Source organism: Mchenga conophoros, linkage group LG3, assembly GCF_057382185.1.
Source record: "Mchenga conophoros isolate Kocher_MC1m ecotype Shallow Benthic linkage group LG3, M_conophoros_male_GT1.1, whole genome shotgun sequence".
In the NCBI taxonomy this organism is placed as follows: Eukaryota; Metazoa; Chordata; class Actinopteri; order Cichliformes; family Cichlidae; genus Mchenga; species Mchenga conophoros.
The window spans coordinates 36,817,764-36,832,636 of record NC_140528.1 but is presented as its reverse complement, the minus strand read 5'-3'; the positions used below and the strand labels follow the sequence as shown (position 1 = coordinate 36,832,636).

The 14,873-nt window shown below is 39.8% G+C and overlaps 2 protein-coding genes across 2 annotated transcripts in view; one reads left to right on the top strand and one right to left on the bottom strand.

The window, feature by feature from the left end:
• LOC146578426 (T-cell surface protein tactile-like) overlaps positions 1-14,873 on the top strand; it is a 553,052-nt gene that overhangs the window by 33,771 nt on the left and 504,408 nt on the right. The gene's annotated exons all lie outside the window — the stretch shown is intronic.
• Positions 7,832-13,664, bottom strand: LOC146578466 (uncharacterized). Its single transcript, XM_085268714.1, has 2 exons — positions 13,591-13,664; positions 7,832-9,803 (listed from the first exon to the last, which is right to left on the bottom strand). The coding sequence occupies exons 1-2, from the start codon at positions 13,606-13,608 to the stop codon at positions 8,508-8,510; spliced, it is 1,314 nt and encodes a 437-aa protein (XP_085124840.1). The 5' UTR covers positions 13,609-13,664; the 3' UTR covers positions 7,832-8,507.

Here is a 14,873-nt window from a genome sequence, read left to right as displayed (position 1 = left end):
CCCAGAACCGGTCAGTATCTGGTGTGACCACCATTTGCCTCATGCAGTGCAACACATCGTCGCATGGAGTCTATCAGATTGTCAATTGTGGCCTGTGGAATGTTGGTCCACTCCACTTCAATGGCTGTGCGAGGTTGTTGGATATTCGTGGGAACTGGTACACGCTGTCGTATATGCCGGTCAAGCACATCCCGAACCTGCTCAATGGGTGACATGTCCGGTGAGTATGCTGGCCATGCAAGAACTGGGACATTCTCAGCTGCCATCTGCCCTGAACAATGTGAACCATGATTCTGGCTGGTGTGGTTACACGAGGTCTGCGGTTGTGAGGCCGGTTGGATGTGCTGCCATATTCTCTGAAACGCCTGTGGAGACGGCTTATGGTTGAGAAATGAACATTCAATGCACGGGCGACAGATCTGGTTGACATTCCTGCTGTCAGCATGCCAATTGCACGCTCCCTCATTGCTTGTGGCATCTGTGGCATTTTGCTGTGAGACAAAACTGCACATTCCAGGGTGGCCTTTTGTTGTGGGCAGTCTGAGGTACACCTGTGCACTACTCATGATGTCAGATCAGCATCCTGATGTGGCACACCTGTGAGGTGGGATGGATTATCTCAATATAGCAGATGTACCCACTACCACACATTTGGACTGATTTGTGACCACTGTTTGGGAGGGATGGTTATATTGTGTATCTGGAATGAATTTTAGGTCTCTACGTCCATCCCATGGGGAATGGGAGCAGTAACAAAGGTGTTGCGTTTATATTTTTGTTGAGTGTAACATATACAATGTTTTCCTATCCAGAAATTGTTTTACTTTCCCCAAGACAGCAATGCCCCGTGCTAACTTTCCCCTCGCATAAGTGATGTGTGATTTCCAACAGGCCTTATGATCAGTGATCACACCAAGAAATTTTATGGCATTAACCCTTTCTAGATATATATTATCGACACAAATTTCAATGTTGATGTTTTTCTTATAGTTTCCGAATAACATAAATTTAGTTTTATTTAAATTTAAGGACAATTTGTTTCTATCAAACCGCTTCTTTAATATGTTTAACTCCTGTGTGATCACCTCCAAAACCTGTTGAAATTCCACACCTGAACAAAGTATATTGGTATCATCTGCAAAAATTGCAAACTTTAGTATCTTCGATACTTTACAAATATCATTTATATACATAATAAACATTTTCGGACCCAATACTGATCCTTGAGGTACTCCACATTCAATATCCATCAATTTAGATTTAAAGTCATTTATTTGTACATATTGCTGTCGATTCATCACATAGCTGTTTATCCAATCCAGTACCACACCCCTGAACCCATATTTTTCCAGTTTGATTTTTAGAATTTCGTGGTCAACAGTATCAATGCTTTTTTTAGATCTAGAAAGACTCCAAGTGCATACATCTTGTTATCCATACATTCTGTTATTTCTTCCATTAAATCCATCAATGCCAAAACTGCTGATCTATTATTTCTAAACCCATACTGGCAATTTGCCAACAAATCATGTTTATCCACAAAGCTGTCAAATCTTTTTAGAAATAGTTTTTCCAGTATCTTAGAAAACTGGGAGAGTACCGACACTGGTCTATAATTTGTAAAACAATGCTTTTCACCTGATTTATAAATGGGAATCATTTTTACAACTTTCTTTTTTTGTGGAAAAACCCCTTCCTGGAAAGACAAATTAAAAATATATTGTAGCGGTTTTACAATAACACCAATTACTCTCTTTACCATTACCATATCAATATGATGACAGTCAGTACTCGTTTTGTTCTTAAGTCCACTGACAATATCATGTATCTCCTTCTCTTCCACTGATCCTAAAAACATTGAACTTGCATTCCTTTCAATGTTTCCTCCAGTCTCGCTTTCTATCATATCAACCTTTATTTCTGCAGCCAGTTTTGGCCCTATATTTACAAAAAATTCATTGAATCCATCTACTACTTCGTTCATTTTACTAATAGTATTTGTCCCTTCCATAAAATACCCAGGGTAGTCATTAGTCCTTGGTCCATTTTTTATTATACTATTTAATACCTTCCATATCCCTTTCATGCTATCTTTATTATCTTCTAACTTTTTGATGAATTAATCTTTTTTACAAGTTCTCATTATGTTAGTTAATTTATTTTTATACTTTTTATATTTCTTTTCAGACTCTGTAGTTCTCTTTTTAATGAATTCTCTATATAAGGTGTTCTTTTTTTTACAGGCATTTTGCAGTCCCTTCGTCATCCATGGTCTTCCTGCATACTTATCTTTCCTGTTGACTTCAATGAGTAGGCTGTTTTCCTCTAATAAGGCCATGAATATGCTTAAGAATGCCTCATAGGCTTTATTGACATCCTTGTGTTTATATACAATAGTCCAATCTTGTTTTATTAACTCATTTTTGAGACACTGCATTGTCTTTTCTGTTCTAATTGTTTTATATATTGTCTTACATTCATTTCTATGAACTTCATAGCAACAGTCATAAGTTACAAAAAACTGGTAAGTGGTCACTTATATAATTTATCAATATTTTATATTTTCTTCCATTACATTTGTAAAAATATTATCTAATAGAGTTGCGCCATGAGTGGTTATTCTCCCCGGTCTTGTTATCAGGGGAAATAATCCCATACAATACATTGAATCAATAAATTCTTCAATACTCTTATTATGATTTGGGTTCAATAAATCAATATTAAAGTCTCCACAAATAAACATTATTTTCTGATTCAGATTTGTATACAAGTCCTCCATAATGTCCTTAAAAGTCTCAATCTTTGACCCTGGTGTTCTATATATGCAACTGACAATCATATTTTTCTGTTTTTTCATATTTATTTCCACTGTTATACATTCCATCACTCCATCTACCACCCTCGTCATTCTTCTCATTTTTTCAAATCTTAGATTTTCATCAACATAGAGTGCCACCCCACCTCCTTTTTAATTAGTCCGATCTAAGTGGAGGAATTCATATCCCTCTATCTCAAAATCTTCTTTTCCAGTGTTTATCCAAGTCTCTGATATTGCTATCACACCAAATGGTTGATTAAACTGTGCTATATATTCTTTAATAAATTGAAAGTTTGCATATAGACTTCTACTATTGAAATGAACCATGGTTATATTCTTACCCCGCTCTATGTTCCTATTAAATTGTTCCATTGTATAATAATTACTGTCCTTTAACATTTTGGTAAAAAAAAATTACAGTCAGGATCATACCCCAGTGTCTGCGTTTTTCTTGATTAGGTATTCATTAACATACACATTCGTTCCTTTCAACTTTCTTCCTTGCTTCAGTAGCTCTTTTTTCTGCTTCCTATTAACAAATCTTATAATAATGGCAGGTTTTTGGTGGAGCCTGGCTGTGGCCTGCTGGCTGATGGTGCAGCCTGGCTGTGGCCTGCTGGCTGATGGTGCAGCCTGGCTGTGGCCTGCTGGCTTTGGGTGTTCTGAATCTGTTCCTAACAGATCGCTACGCATCGATCGACTGTACACATATCCAACTTCTTTAAACATGCCATGAGGTTGATATATGCATCGGAGGAACTCAGAATTCAGTATCTTGCCCAAGGATCCTTTCTCATGTGTAGCGAGTAAAAGCCACCGAGTAACCGCTAAGGGCCTCTATACTACTTGTGCAAACTTTCAGGCCCAAAGCTCTTACAGGAACGAGCCCAGAATAAACGGGACAAGAGGGTCAATATCAGTCAGATATGTTAAAATTTATTATTTTAAAAGAACACAAAGGGTTTGCAAAAGGCCTAAAACATTAAAATGGAAAAGGTCACTAACGACCACAAGATAGTCTTATTGGTGCAACCTGCCAGCAATGCAACTATCACCTGAGGGCTTGCTCTCCCTCGGCGGTCCCAGATGCTCATTGCTTTAAAAGAAAATAAATCCACCGCAAATAAATACAAGCCCAACAGAACACTTATCGCATGCACTAAGTGTTTTAGTTCAGGCAATAATCGGTGGCACTAAAATCACTCTTAATAAAACGTATTCACTGCAAATCCACACGGAGCACCTCTAAAAAGACCTAATTCCCCTAAGGTAAGAGCCCAGCTCAGGGATTGCACATTGCCCGACTAATATTGCACCAGCCCAGTAGAAATAAAAACAAACCCGGCATAAAAAACAGTTTTAAAAGGTGACCATGGTCTCAAACCAACTTGAGAGAAAAACGCAACAAAAAGGAGAAGGAGGAAAAAAACAGTGACAAATTCACATGTGCAGCCTGTCCTGCAGGAGGCAGTACAATATAAATTAGATTATAGTGCATAAATATACTTTTTTTTAAAACGTCAAATATATTAAGTTAACATACCTCCAGCAGACAGCTGTGTTTGCTGCACACCTGGCTTGTCTTCTAAAATCACTACTAGAAACAAAATACAATAAACATCAAATACATTTCAACAAATTTTAAAAAGCACTAACAATGGCTGAGCGTAACTGTGCGGACATATTTTACCTCCACAAACAGCTGAGACGTGGTTTGCGATACATGTGGCAAAAAAGTCAGGTGTTGTAGCCACACTTGCCAACCTTGAGACCTCAGAATTAGGGAGACAATTCAAAAGGGCTGTTTTGGGGTGATAAATACATTTTACAGTGTTTCTTTATCGGATAAAATACGTTAAATGTCACCGTTATTATTGGCCGGCCCGGAAACAGCGGGGTGTCCAAATTCAGAGGCTGCTTCCACCTGAGGACCGGCCTTCGCGGTCTAAAGAAAGCCGGGTAGTACGTCACGAGCTCCCTCGGTGGAGTGAAACTCTGCCGTCTGCTCCTTGCTATCTAAAATATAACCGGGCACTGACGTAAACTCTCGACCTTCTCACACTTCTGTTTAGTCAGTTTCTGTTTGACATTTATTCAGCTGTGTGAAAACCCCGGAGGAACCCTCCCGAGGGATTAATAAAGTTAAATTTAATCTAATCTAATAATTTTATTCTCTGCCAAACCGATTTACTCACGCACAAATAAAACACTGAAAAAGCCAAACAAGAACATTTTATTGTTATCAAAGTGACTCATATATCATGTTTAACTCGAGTAGTGAAAGACCGCGGGGATTTGAAGACGATGTGTCCCTGGCTTCTGCTCCGCGGCTGCTGAGTGAGCCCTCATCTGGGACTCTCCTCAGCTCTTACTGGGACAGTGGTGCAGCTGCCCCTCTGTTGGTCTTCCATGGTCTCTTGTGTTCTGGGGGCCTCTGGATGTCTGGAGTTTTGATCTCCTCCATACCCGCTTCACACCCTGGAGGACGGGGCTGTGGCCCCCCCACACTCCCTAGCAGATCATTACATGGAGAAACCTTTGGAATGCAAGCATGCTGATCCACACAGGTATGCACACATGGGTATTCACAGACGCGGACTAAAGCTTTCTTGGCTGCTGCCTCAAAGCACACTGTGCGCTGTCTATCTTGCGTGCTGCACAATATCGTTTATTACTTAGTAAATACTGATATCTATGACTAGCTAGTTTATTGTGATGGTGCTTTGTTTTCTCTATTATTATGTTGCTCTTTGTTGTTTGCTGTCTCCTCTGTTTGTTTGTTTGTTTGTTTGTTTGTTTGTTTTTTCTCCATACAGGTGACCCAGGAGTTTTTTTTTTTTTGTCTCTCTTCCCCCCCCTTCTCACCGTCTCTTCTCCCCTTGGGTTTTCTTTCTTTCTCTCCCCCTCTCTCTCTCATTCATTCCCCCTGTCCTATTTATTAAAAAAAAAAAAAAAAAAAAAAAAAAAATGACAAAGGATGAACTGAAGCTCTGCCATCACGTAATGTCGCATACTGCTGTTTCTGATGTCATTTAAAAAAAAAAAAAAAAAAAAAAAAAAAAAAAAAAAAAAAAAAAAAGAAGACGATGTGTCGGCTCAGATATTTGAAGTTTCCACAGCTACATTCTCACCTGAAAATATGTTAAAGGTTTTTTTGCGACCCAGAAAGAGAAATAAGAGTAATATTAAAACTAAGCAGCTGCCGCCATTGTTGGAGACTGGAATTGGCTGGGCCGCGCTTTGAATTCTGTGATATGGTTTTTCAACTTTGTTGTCCGGGTGGGAAATCAGGAGATTTTCGGGAGGGGCACTGAAATTCGGGATTCTCCCGGAAAAATCGGGACGGTTGGCATGTATGGTTGTGGCAACATCACCAACCTTGTCAAACACCTCAGAGTAAATCATGTCACAGAATATGACGAGCGTATGTTGAGGCGAACTGAAGAGGAGGACAGGGACTTAACTTAGCAAACTTACTTACAAACTTAGCACTAAAAAAGTAGACCATTTTGGCCGGTTTTGGAGCAGTCTGGGGGGATGGTGACCTTTGAATGACCTATAAAATAAAGTTTAATATCTCAGAAACTGTAGCAGCACAAACGCTCATTTTACCTGCACAAATCTGCACAAACGTAGCACTAACCGCTCCGCCTATTTGCCTTTACGTTTCAAGTGGCTGGGGGGTCAGCTTCACTCTGCTCAGATTTTTCAAACTCGAGGGGTACAAAATGCAACACAAAAACTGACACGCGTGGTTTTATTCGCGAGCCAAACGCGTTTTTGCGACGCAAATCTGCTTGCAAATTTTCGCGGGACCCGCAAGCACGGCTCATCACGCTCCTACATTTACTTTACATGTAAACAAAACACAAGAAACAAAAGATGCTGGGGGTTGGGTTTGAGGTTATGACTATTGTTGTCATTATTTTTGTGCCTCAATAATGCTATGCTTTTTATTAAAAAGTGTTATAAAGTTATATAGTGTAGTATTAAGTGGACACAGCCTGAAAAATAAAGGCATGAGACCACGTGTCCTTGAGAAGTAGAAAGCTGCAGACTCTCGCTCATGTTTGCCTGGGAAAATATAGATAAGAGGGAACATTGTCTGTGGAAATTTACTGGAAAGCTGTTGTTTAGACTAAAATGAGAGAGCTTCTCTAATAAAACTGTTAGGGGCACACCACAATTTTCAGATCCGCGGCAGCGTGTCATGCAGGACGCATCTCCCTTCTAGAAGTAATAAAGTCTTAAATGGTCTACTGACCAGTGTTTTGTCTTCTATTGGATGCCTCTGAGGAATCAAAAGAACTCGGTAAAGTGTTGATATTTATACTATCTCAGCAGAAGTTTTCTACTTATGCCAAAACATTTCTTCCTGTTAAAAGGGAGTTTTTCCTTCCCGCAGTGTTTTACCTTTACAATATAAAAAACTGACTGGAATAAAATGCTTTGGTCACACATCTGAACGTTGTGTGGACACACGAGGGGAAAGGATGTCGCGGTTTTCCAAGATCACATCAGAAGGCCTCATGCTTTTAATGATAAGTTATCTCAATGTCATAGATCTGAATTCTAGACGATTCTATGAGCAAGAAACGATGCCCTTACACCGAGTTACAGAAATGTTTGTTCAGAAGAAATAAGAGTCCAAGCATTCCTGAACATAGTATTTGTTTATTTATATTTAGGAGATTCACTGAAAACAGATGAACAGATGGGATACAAAGAAAGTGAGTGGGAGGGGTCACCCATCCTTCTACTCACTGATCAATAAATACTTTTTATTTATGCAAGAAACAAACAGCATTGTAACAGTGCATGTTAGAAATGACTGGACAGCAGCCAATAAGGAAAAAACTTAAACGCAAGATCCTAAAATTATTATTATTATTATCAACATTGCTGTAAGTTAACAAAACCCTGACAAACATCAGCAGTCAGTATTTTCACGTCACTGACAGCAGAAGTTAGGTCCTCTCTGAGTCCTAATGACAAATCAAATCATTTTCAGTAACTGTATCAACAACGAACACTTCGGTCGGCCATGTTTGGACCTCCAAAAACAGTTTAAACAAACACATCAGTTTGTGTAAAACTTTGTTAACATCAAAGTAACTTTACAAAGTCTGCAACATCTGCAACTTTAGCTGCCTCAAAACGAAGTTCTATTGATGCAACAGAAACACAATAATGATATAGGCCTGAACGATGTGCCTAAAACAACTCGCATCCATGTTTCAAAGAAAAGTACATAGCAAGTGTCATATAATGAAAACCTCAAGAAAATGATGTTTCTGTCACAACAAAACTCACAGTAATAAACAAATAAAATATTCTTAGAAAGACAAACTGCTTCATTTAAAAGAAATCTGTTGGTTCAAACAAACCTGCCATTTTTAACAATCGTATGTATGACATATAAAAGACAGCACTTTGGAAAGCTGTAGTTAAGTAATTATAGATCGATGTATAATGATATTTATAGAATTAATTCGTTTTTTAATGAAATAAAGCACCCAACAACAAAAACATCTTTTAAAACAAGCAAACAGGAAAGACGAAGTATGTTGACATAACAACTGCATAATGAAGGTTTGTTTACAGCGTTTTTACACTTTCAGGTTGTATTTTCAGTGAGAGTACAGCAGTGACTTTGTATTCCTTCAAATCTTTTTCTGCAAAGTTCACATTATTGCTGTTTCTGTCGGTGGATCCTTTTATGATAATTTAATGCACTGTGAGAAGTGAAGACCTTCCCGCACTGCTCGCAGGAGAAAAGCATGTCTTTTGTGTGGCGGTTCCTGTGCACCTTTAAAGTACCTATTTGAGTGAAACTCTTCCCACACTCCCCACAGCTGTACGGTCTCGTTCCAGTGTGGATGCGTTCATGTACTGTGCGCTTAGTCTGTGAACTAAAAGTCTTGTCGCAGTGTCTGCACTTGTATGGTTTTTCTCCAGTGTGAATACGTGTGTGGTGTCTCAGGTCTTGCCTCAAGGTGAATCTTCTCCCACACTGGTCACATCTGTGTGATTTCTCTCCGGTATGCATAACAACATGCCTTCTAAGGTTAGATGATGAAGAGAAATCTTTACCGCACTCCTCACAGGTGAAAATCATTTCTTTTGTGTGGATGTTCCTGTGCACCTTTAAAGTACCTATTTGAGTGAAACTCTTCCCACACTCCTCACAGCTGTACGGTCTCGTTCCAGTGTGGATGCGTTCATGTACTGTGCACTGAGTCTGTGAACTAAAAGTCTTGTCGCAGTGTCTGCACTTGTATGGTTTTTCTCCAGTGTGAATACGTGTGTGGCGTCTCAGGTTTTCCCTCAAGGTGAATCTTCTCCCACACTGGTCACATCTGTGTGATTTCTCTCCGGTATGCATAACAACATGCCTTCTAAGGTTAGATGATGAAGAGAAATCTTTACCGCACTGCTCACAGGAGAAAATCATTTCTTTTGTGTGGATGTTCTTGTGGCGCTTTAAATAATATAGTCGAGTGAAACTCTTCCCACACTCCTCACAGCTGAACGGTTTCACCCCAGTGTGGATGCGCTGGTGATAGACAAGACTCGAAAGCCATGAAAAACTTTTCCCGCACTCACTGCAGCTGTAGGGCTTTTCTCCTGTGTGAACCCTCTGATGATGCTTTAATTCTCCTTGGGTCACAAACCCTTTGTCACATTGCTGACAATGGTGCGGTCTCTCTCCAGTGTGATACCGTTGAATGTGAGTCGATAAGTTTCTCAATGAGATAAATTCACTGCCGCACTCCTGACACATATGTGGTTTTTCTCCACTGTGCGTTTTCTTATGAACATTTAGCGTGCGTACTGTTTTGTATGTTTTCTCACACTGATCACAGCTGTACAGTCTTTCTTCAGTGTGACTTTTTTGATGACTCTTTAGTTGCTTCAGGTTGTGGAAAGCCTTCTGGCATTGCTGACATCTGTGTTTTTTCCGCATTTCTTTGCCGGTCTTGTCCTAATTCAACAGAAAAACAAAAACAGATTATAACTCAGGTACTGGCAACATGGTGACACTTCCAGAAGTCAGCAGGGCTCTAGACTAACTTTTTCCCATGGTTGCACTGGTGCGCCAGCACCATTGGCGGAGCGGGGGGTGGCTTACTGGGCTTAAGCCCGGGTTGTTTTTTCAGAAACCCGGGGTCTTTTGGAGTGTGCGACCAACTGTTCGGGTAACAAAAAAAAAAAATCTCTGCAACTCTCCGTGTGGTCAACAACAGACACACATTTTGCCCCTATCATGGACTAAACGAATCAGAGATAGTCAGGGGCGGGACCTCTCTGATTGGCCATGGTCCAGTTGAAAGTGCAGGTGGAAGAGAGAGGTGAGTAGCTTGAATAAAGCGATATCAATTCATTAACGGATTCCACACAAAGACGTAAACACAGAGTGGACGCATCAGAATCAGCTTTGTCTTTCTTGGCTTTCTCACCCGACGGCCCGTAGACGGACACGCTTAGCGATCCTGATGTGTCCGGTCCACGCTGTGTTTACGTCTTTTTTGCGCTGATTCTGAGCTGCAGGTTTTGCCTCTCTCCAACCAAAATTTGCAGAGCCAGCAGCAAAAGAAGCAGCAAACTGCGCTTCACATTTGATCAATGTCGTCATGAATTCCCTCTGACTTTTGCTGTTTTGCTTCCGCCACGATAAAAATCACACTTCCTGCACAGCTCTCTCTCTGTGTGTACTTCAGGAACAGTTTCCAATCTCAAATCTCTGTTTTCTGCATTATTTGTTTGCTTATTACCCACCAGTCTACTGTTGTTTACAGCGCTGTCTTTTTCTTTTTTCACTTCAATGACCTCGGACAAGAAAGCCTAATTTCTGCTGTTCAATACTGAAGAAATTTAAACTTCTTAAAATTATGCAAAATTGCAGAATATTTTTAAGGTTATCTGCTATAAAAAGCCAGACCAGGAAAATCTCCTTCATGTTTTTCTGTGTTTTATTCTCAGTTACTTTCACACAAAGGCATCTGCTGTGATGTTCACAATTCTGATGAAGTCTCATTATAATATTTCTGACTGTCTGAGGCTAAATTGAATCAAATCAGGACTTTGAGAACCGGAATCGAATGGATTATAGAAATCAGTGATGATACCCAGCCCTATGAGCAGCCTAGGCCTGACAGAAGTGGATGTAGCTGTGGGTAATAAGAAAAGATGAAAAGAACGATTGATAACTTTTTTGTTAAGTTAAGGCCTGATCTGTCTGAAATTCATAGCCAGTGCTCTGACATGGTGCCATCAATCTTTGAATGCTGAAAAAGCACAGTGTATCCAGGAAACACATTATATGCTGTGATAAATGCTCAAGTGTCCCCTCCCCCCACTGCCTTTCAGCAGCATGCAGCAGCAAACAGGTCGTCAGAGGAGCCGAGATGATGATTAAGTTTAACATTTTCTACAATATTGACAAAGCACTTTAAGCACAAGATTGTTAGTTAATAATTTAGAAATTTTATATATTATGCTTTGGATGTTGTTCAATATATTTCTATGCAAATCAAGAGGAATTTCAATACACAGCAGTATATTCACAGTTGAAACCAGATATTTACATAAACTTTAGTGAAAAAACATTAAAAAAAAAACATAAAAACATTTTTTTACTGTTAAACATCAATTTAGAGTAAACTTTTGTTTTAGATAAATAAATATTGAAATATCTTTTGAATTAGTTAAATGTCAGAATAAAGAGAGACAGAGCCTTCTGTTTTTTATCACTTTCATCAAATTTAGGAGTACATATACACTAAGTTTATTGTTAATTAATAAGAAAACTCCAGACGACTCCATTCTGAGCTGAAGAAGCTTCTGATAGGTTAGTAGAGTCCATGTGAGTAAATTGGTGGCACAGCTGTGGATGCATATAAGGCAAAACACAGAGCCTGTTTCTTTGACATGGGAAAATTAAGAGATGTCAACCAAAACACCAGGAAAAGGATTGTGGAGCTCCATGAGTGTGGCTCAAGTTTTGAATACAATTTGGTGCCATTTACAATTAAGAAATACAGATAGTTTCTCTCTTTACTCTTAAAGTTAACAAATATGTTCAGTTCTGGTTGAATTGGGGTTTAGTCCTCGCGTCTTGATACAGCCCTGATTTTGTTCTGCCTTGCTGCTTAATTAAAAACACTAGTTTAAGGTGTCCTGCATATGTGATATATATTTTCTTCTTATATGAAGCTATTCTTTTTCAAACAAAACTCAAAACACGGCCTAACAAACCTTAAACTTCACAGCATGCTTTTTCAATCTTTTGTAATGATGATTAACTAACAATCTTGTGAACACAAAGTTCTTTATTTGGAGCACAGATCTACAAGAAAGATAAGTTACTGAAAAAGTGCTCGAGCTTAAAGTGCTTTGGCAATGTTAAACTTAATCATCATCATCTTTGCTGCTACCTGCCGCTGAAAGGCAGTGAGGAGAGGGGACACTTGGGCAGTGCATTTATCACGACATATAATTTTGTTTTTGGATACGCAGTGCTTTTTCAGCGTTCAAAGCTTAATGGCTCCGTGTCAGAGCACTGGCTATGAATTTCAGACAGATCAGGCCTTAACTTAACGAAAAAGTGATCTTTTCATCCTTACCCAGAGCTACATCCACTTCTGTTGGGTGAGAATCGTTACTGATTTCTATAATCCATTCAATTCAGGTTCACAAGGTCCCGATGCGATTCGGTTCAATTTTAAAATCAGACAGTCAGAAGTATTATAGTTCTGATCATTTATCAGTACTGACACTGTGAGACTTCATCAGAGGTGTGAGCATCACAGCAGATGTCTGTGTGTCAAAGTAACTGAGGACAAAACAAAAAAACATGAAGGAGATTTTCCTGACTTTTTATAGCAGATAACCTTAAAAATATTCTGCAGTAGAACAAAAACTGAAGAAACAGGAAAGGTGAGTAAAAGGTTTCTACTAAACATCTAAAATGCTCGGCTGTGTTTGATCATATATACTTTAAGATCAGTAAATATCCAAATGAAATGCTGTCAAAACAAGTCATCTATGTTTTATTATTCCCAGAAACACTCGTGTCCAAAATGACACCCTTCAGCTAACTGCTGTTTGGAAATCACATTGTTGGCGCAAAATATATTGTATGCTGTCAAACTGTTTCTCTGGCATTTTTCATAGATTTGACTAAAGAAATGAAAACAAATGATGTTTATGGAACATCCCTGTATTACCTCCTTATTTTATGCTTGAATGATTCACAGGCTAGAGTTACACGACTTAAACTGCCATTAGTGTTATTATTTAATTTGTTCTAATCTTTATTTGTCCTGGTTTTAAACTCTTTCCCTGCAGGCACACTGAAAATGGTGTTGGCTATTTTGCCTGGTAAGAGTACTGAGTGTGCAATGTTGTTTAATTAGTGTGTTATTAGTCAGTTATCAGAGACATTACAGAAAGTTTCCCAGATAAAAGTCGAGTGATACTCCTGATTCATTGCTAATCAGTATATGTTACAAACTCTCCATCGTCCAGCCCTACAAACAAGTCTCAGGTCCAGAGCACGCTCCACTGAGAAAAGCTGTTCTGTTATTTATTTCATGTGAAAATACAAATCATGAAGCCACTAATTCTTCAAACTCCAAGTCTAGATTTTGTCTCGCTTCTCTCAGGCTCAGCAAGCAGCAGCGCTTCGTCATGTGGTTTCTTTTCGTACGCTGCCGTGCTTAACTTAGAAAATGCTCCTTTTTTTATTTACAGCAATTATTTCTAGGCACCTTTTCGGGTGAAGCCATCCTGCTGCTTCTGTTCCCTCAGTGGTCCTGACCTCCGCCAACCTTCCTCTCCTCCCCAGGTATGTCACCTCCACCTGTGAGCTGCGAAATAAAAGACGAGACACGGGTTTTGTACATCGTTTAGATGAAACGTTAACATGTGACTGAAGTGCAAAGTTACAACTTTTATTTAAGGCGTTTACTTAAACTGTGACATGAGGCGTCTCTCATTGTCAGAGGCTCAGAAGTCACTGGATAGCTGACAGCAGTCTAATGCTGAGGCGAGGCCTGTTCACCTGGTATGTCATGATACAGGCAGCAGGTAAAAACCCTTTGTACTTGTAGCTGTTCACTGTGGTTTTAAACACCCACAGGTCATTTAATCTGGAACGCATCAGCCGGTGAGTCGGTGAACTTGTAGCTTTGTTAGGGAAACCACAGCCTGTAAGCAGTTAACTGCAGCCAGCTTCTAAAAAACACCAGCTAATGTTCCCGCTCCTCTAAGGGTCAGAGGTCACAGCGGCCCACGCGCGCGCGCACACACACACACACACTCGTTTTCATATCTTAGTGAGGACATCTTATTCACATGATGCTAACTGTAACCCTGACACTAAAACCACATTTTGAGCCTCAAAAATAACTTCAAACTCGTGCGGACAGACACGTTGTCCCCGTTAGTGACTGTTGGTCCCCACAAGTATGTTAGCATGACAATTTTCTCCCCCCGGAGCGCTTTTTCCTTACAAACGCGGCACTATTTAACGCGACGGGTTTTTTTTCTTCCACCAGAGAAATAAAAGAACACGTTTCTCGCCTGAGCTGAGTCTGACGTGTGTGTGTGACCGGGGGGACCGGGGGCGCTGAACTTACCTGCGGCTCAGCGCGAGGATGCTCCGCTGAAGTCGATGGATAGTGTATCCTTCCGCGGGGCTGTGAGGCTTCGGAGCGCGCGTGGAAGTTTGTGTCGATGACGAATTTAGCTACGTTAACGGTCTCGCGAGTTGGTCGTACCACGTGACTCATTTAAGAAACTGAAGATTAAAGACTTTTAATGGAAGGACGGAGAATTAGAGCCGCGGTGATACAACTTATTTTAGGAATAACGTGGTTCTACTGAACTCTTCGTCTGGCTGAGATCGCAGTTTTGTTCACTACGTTTTAGGTAAGTTTATAAAGAGTTTTACAAAAAGATGACCTGAAACAGAAATGTTAGAAAGTTTCTCTCAGAAGTGAAAAATAAATTCTGAAGTCTTTTATTCATGCTCGGGGACATTTCGTCCAAA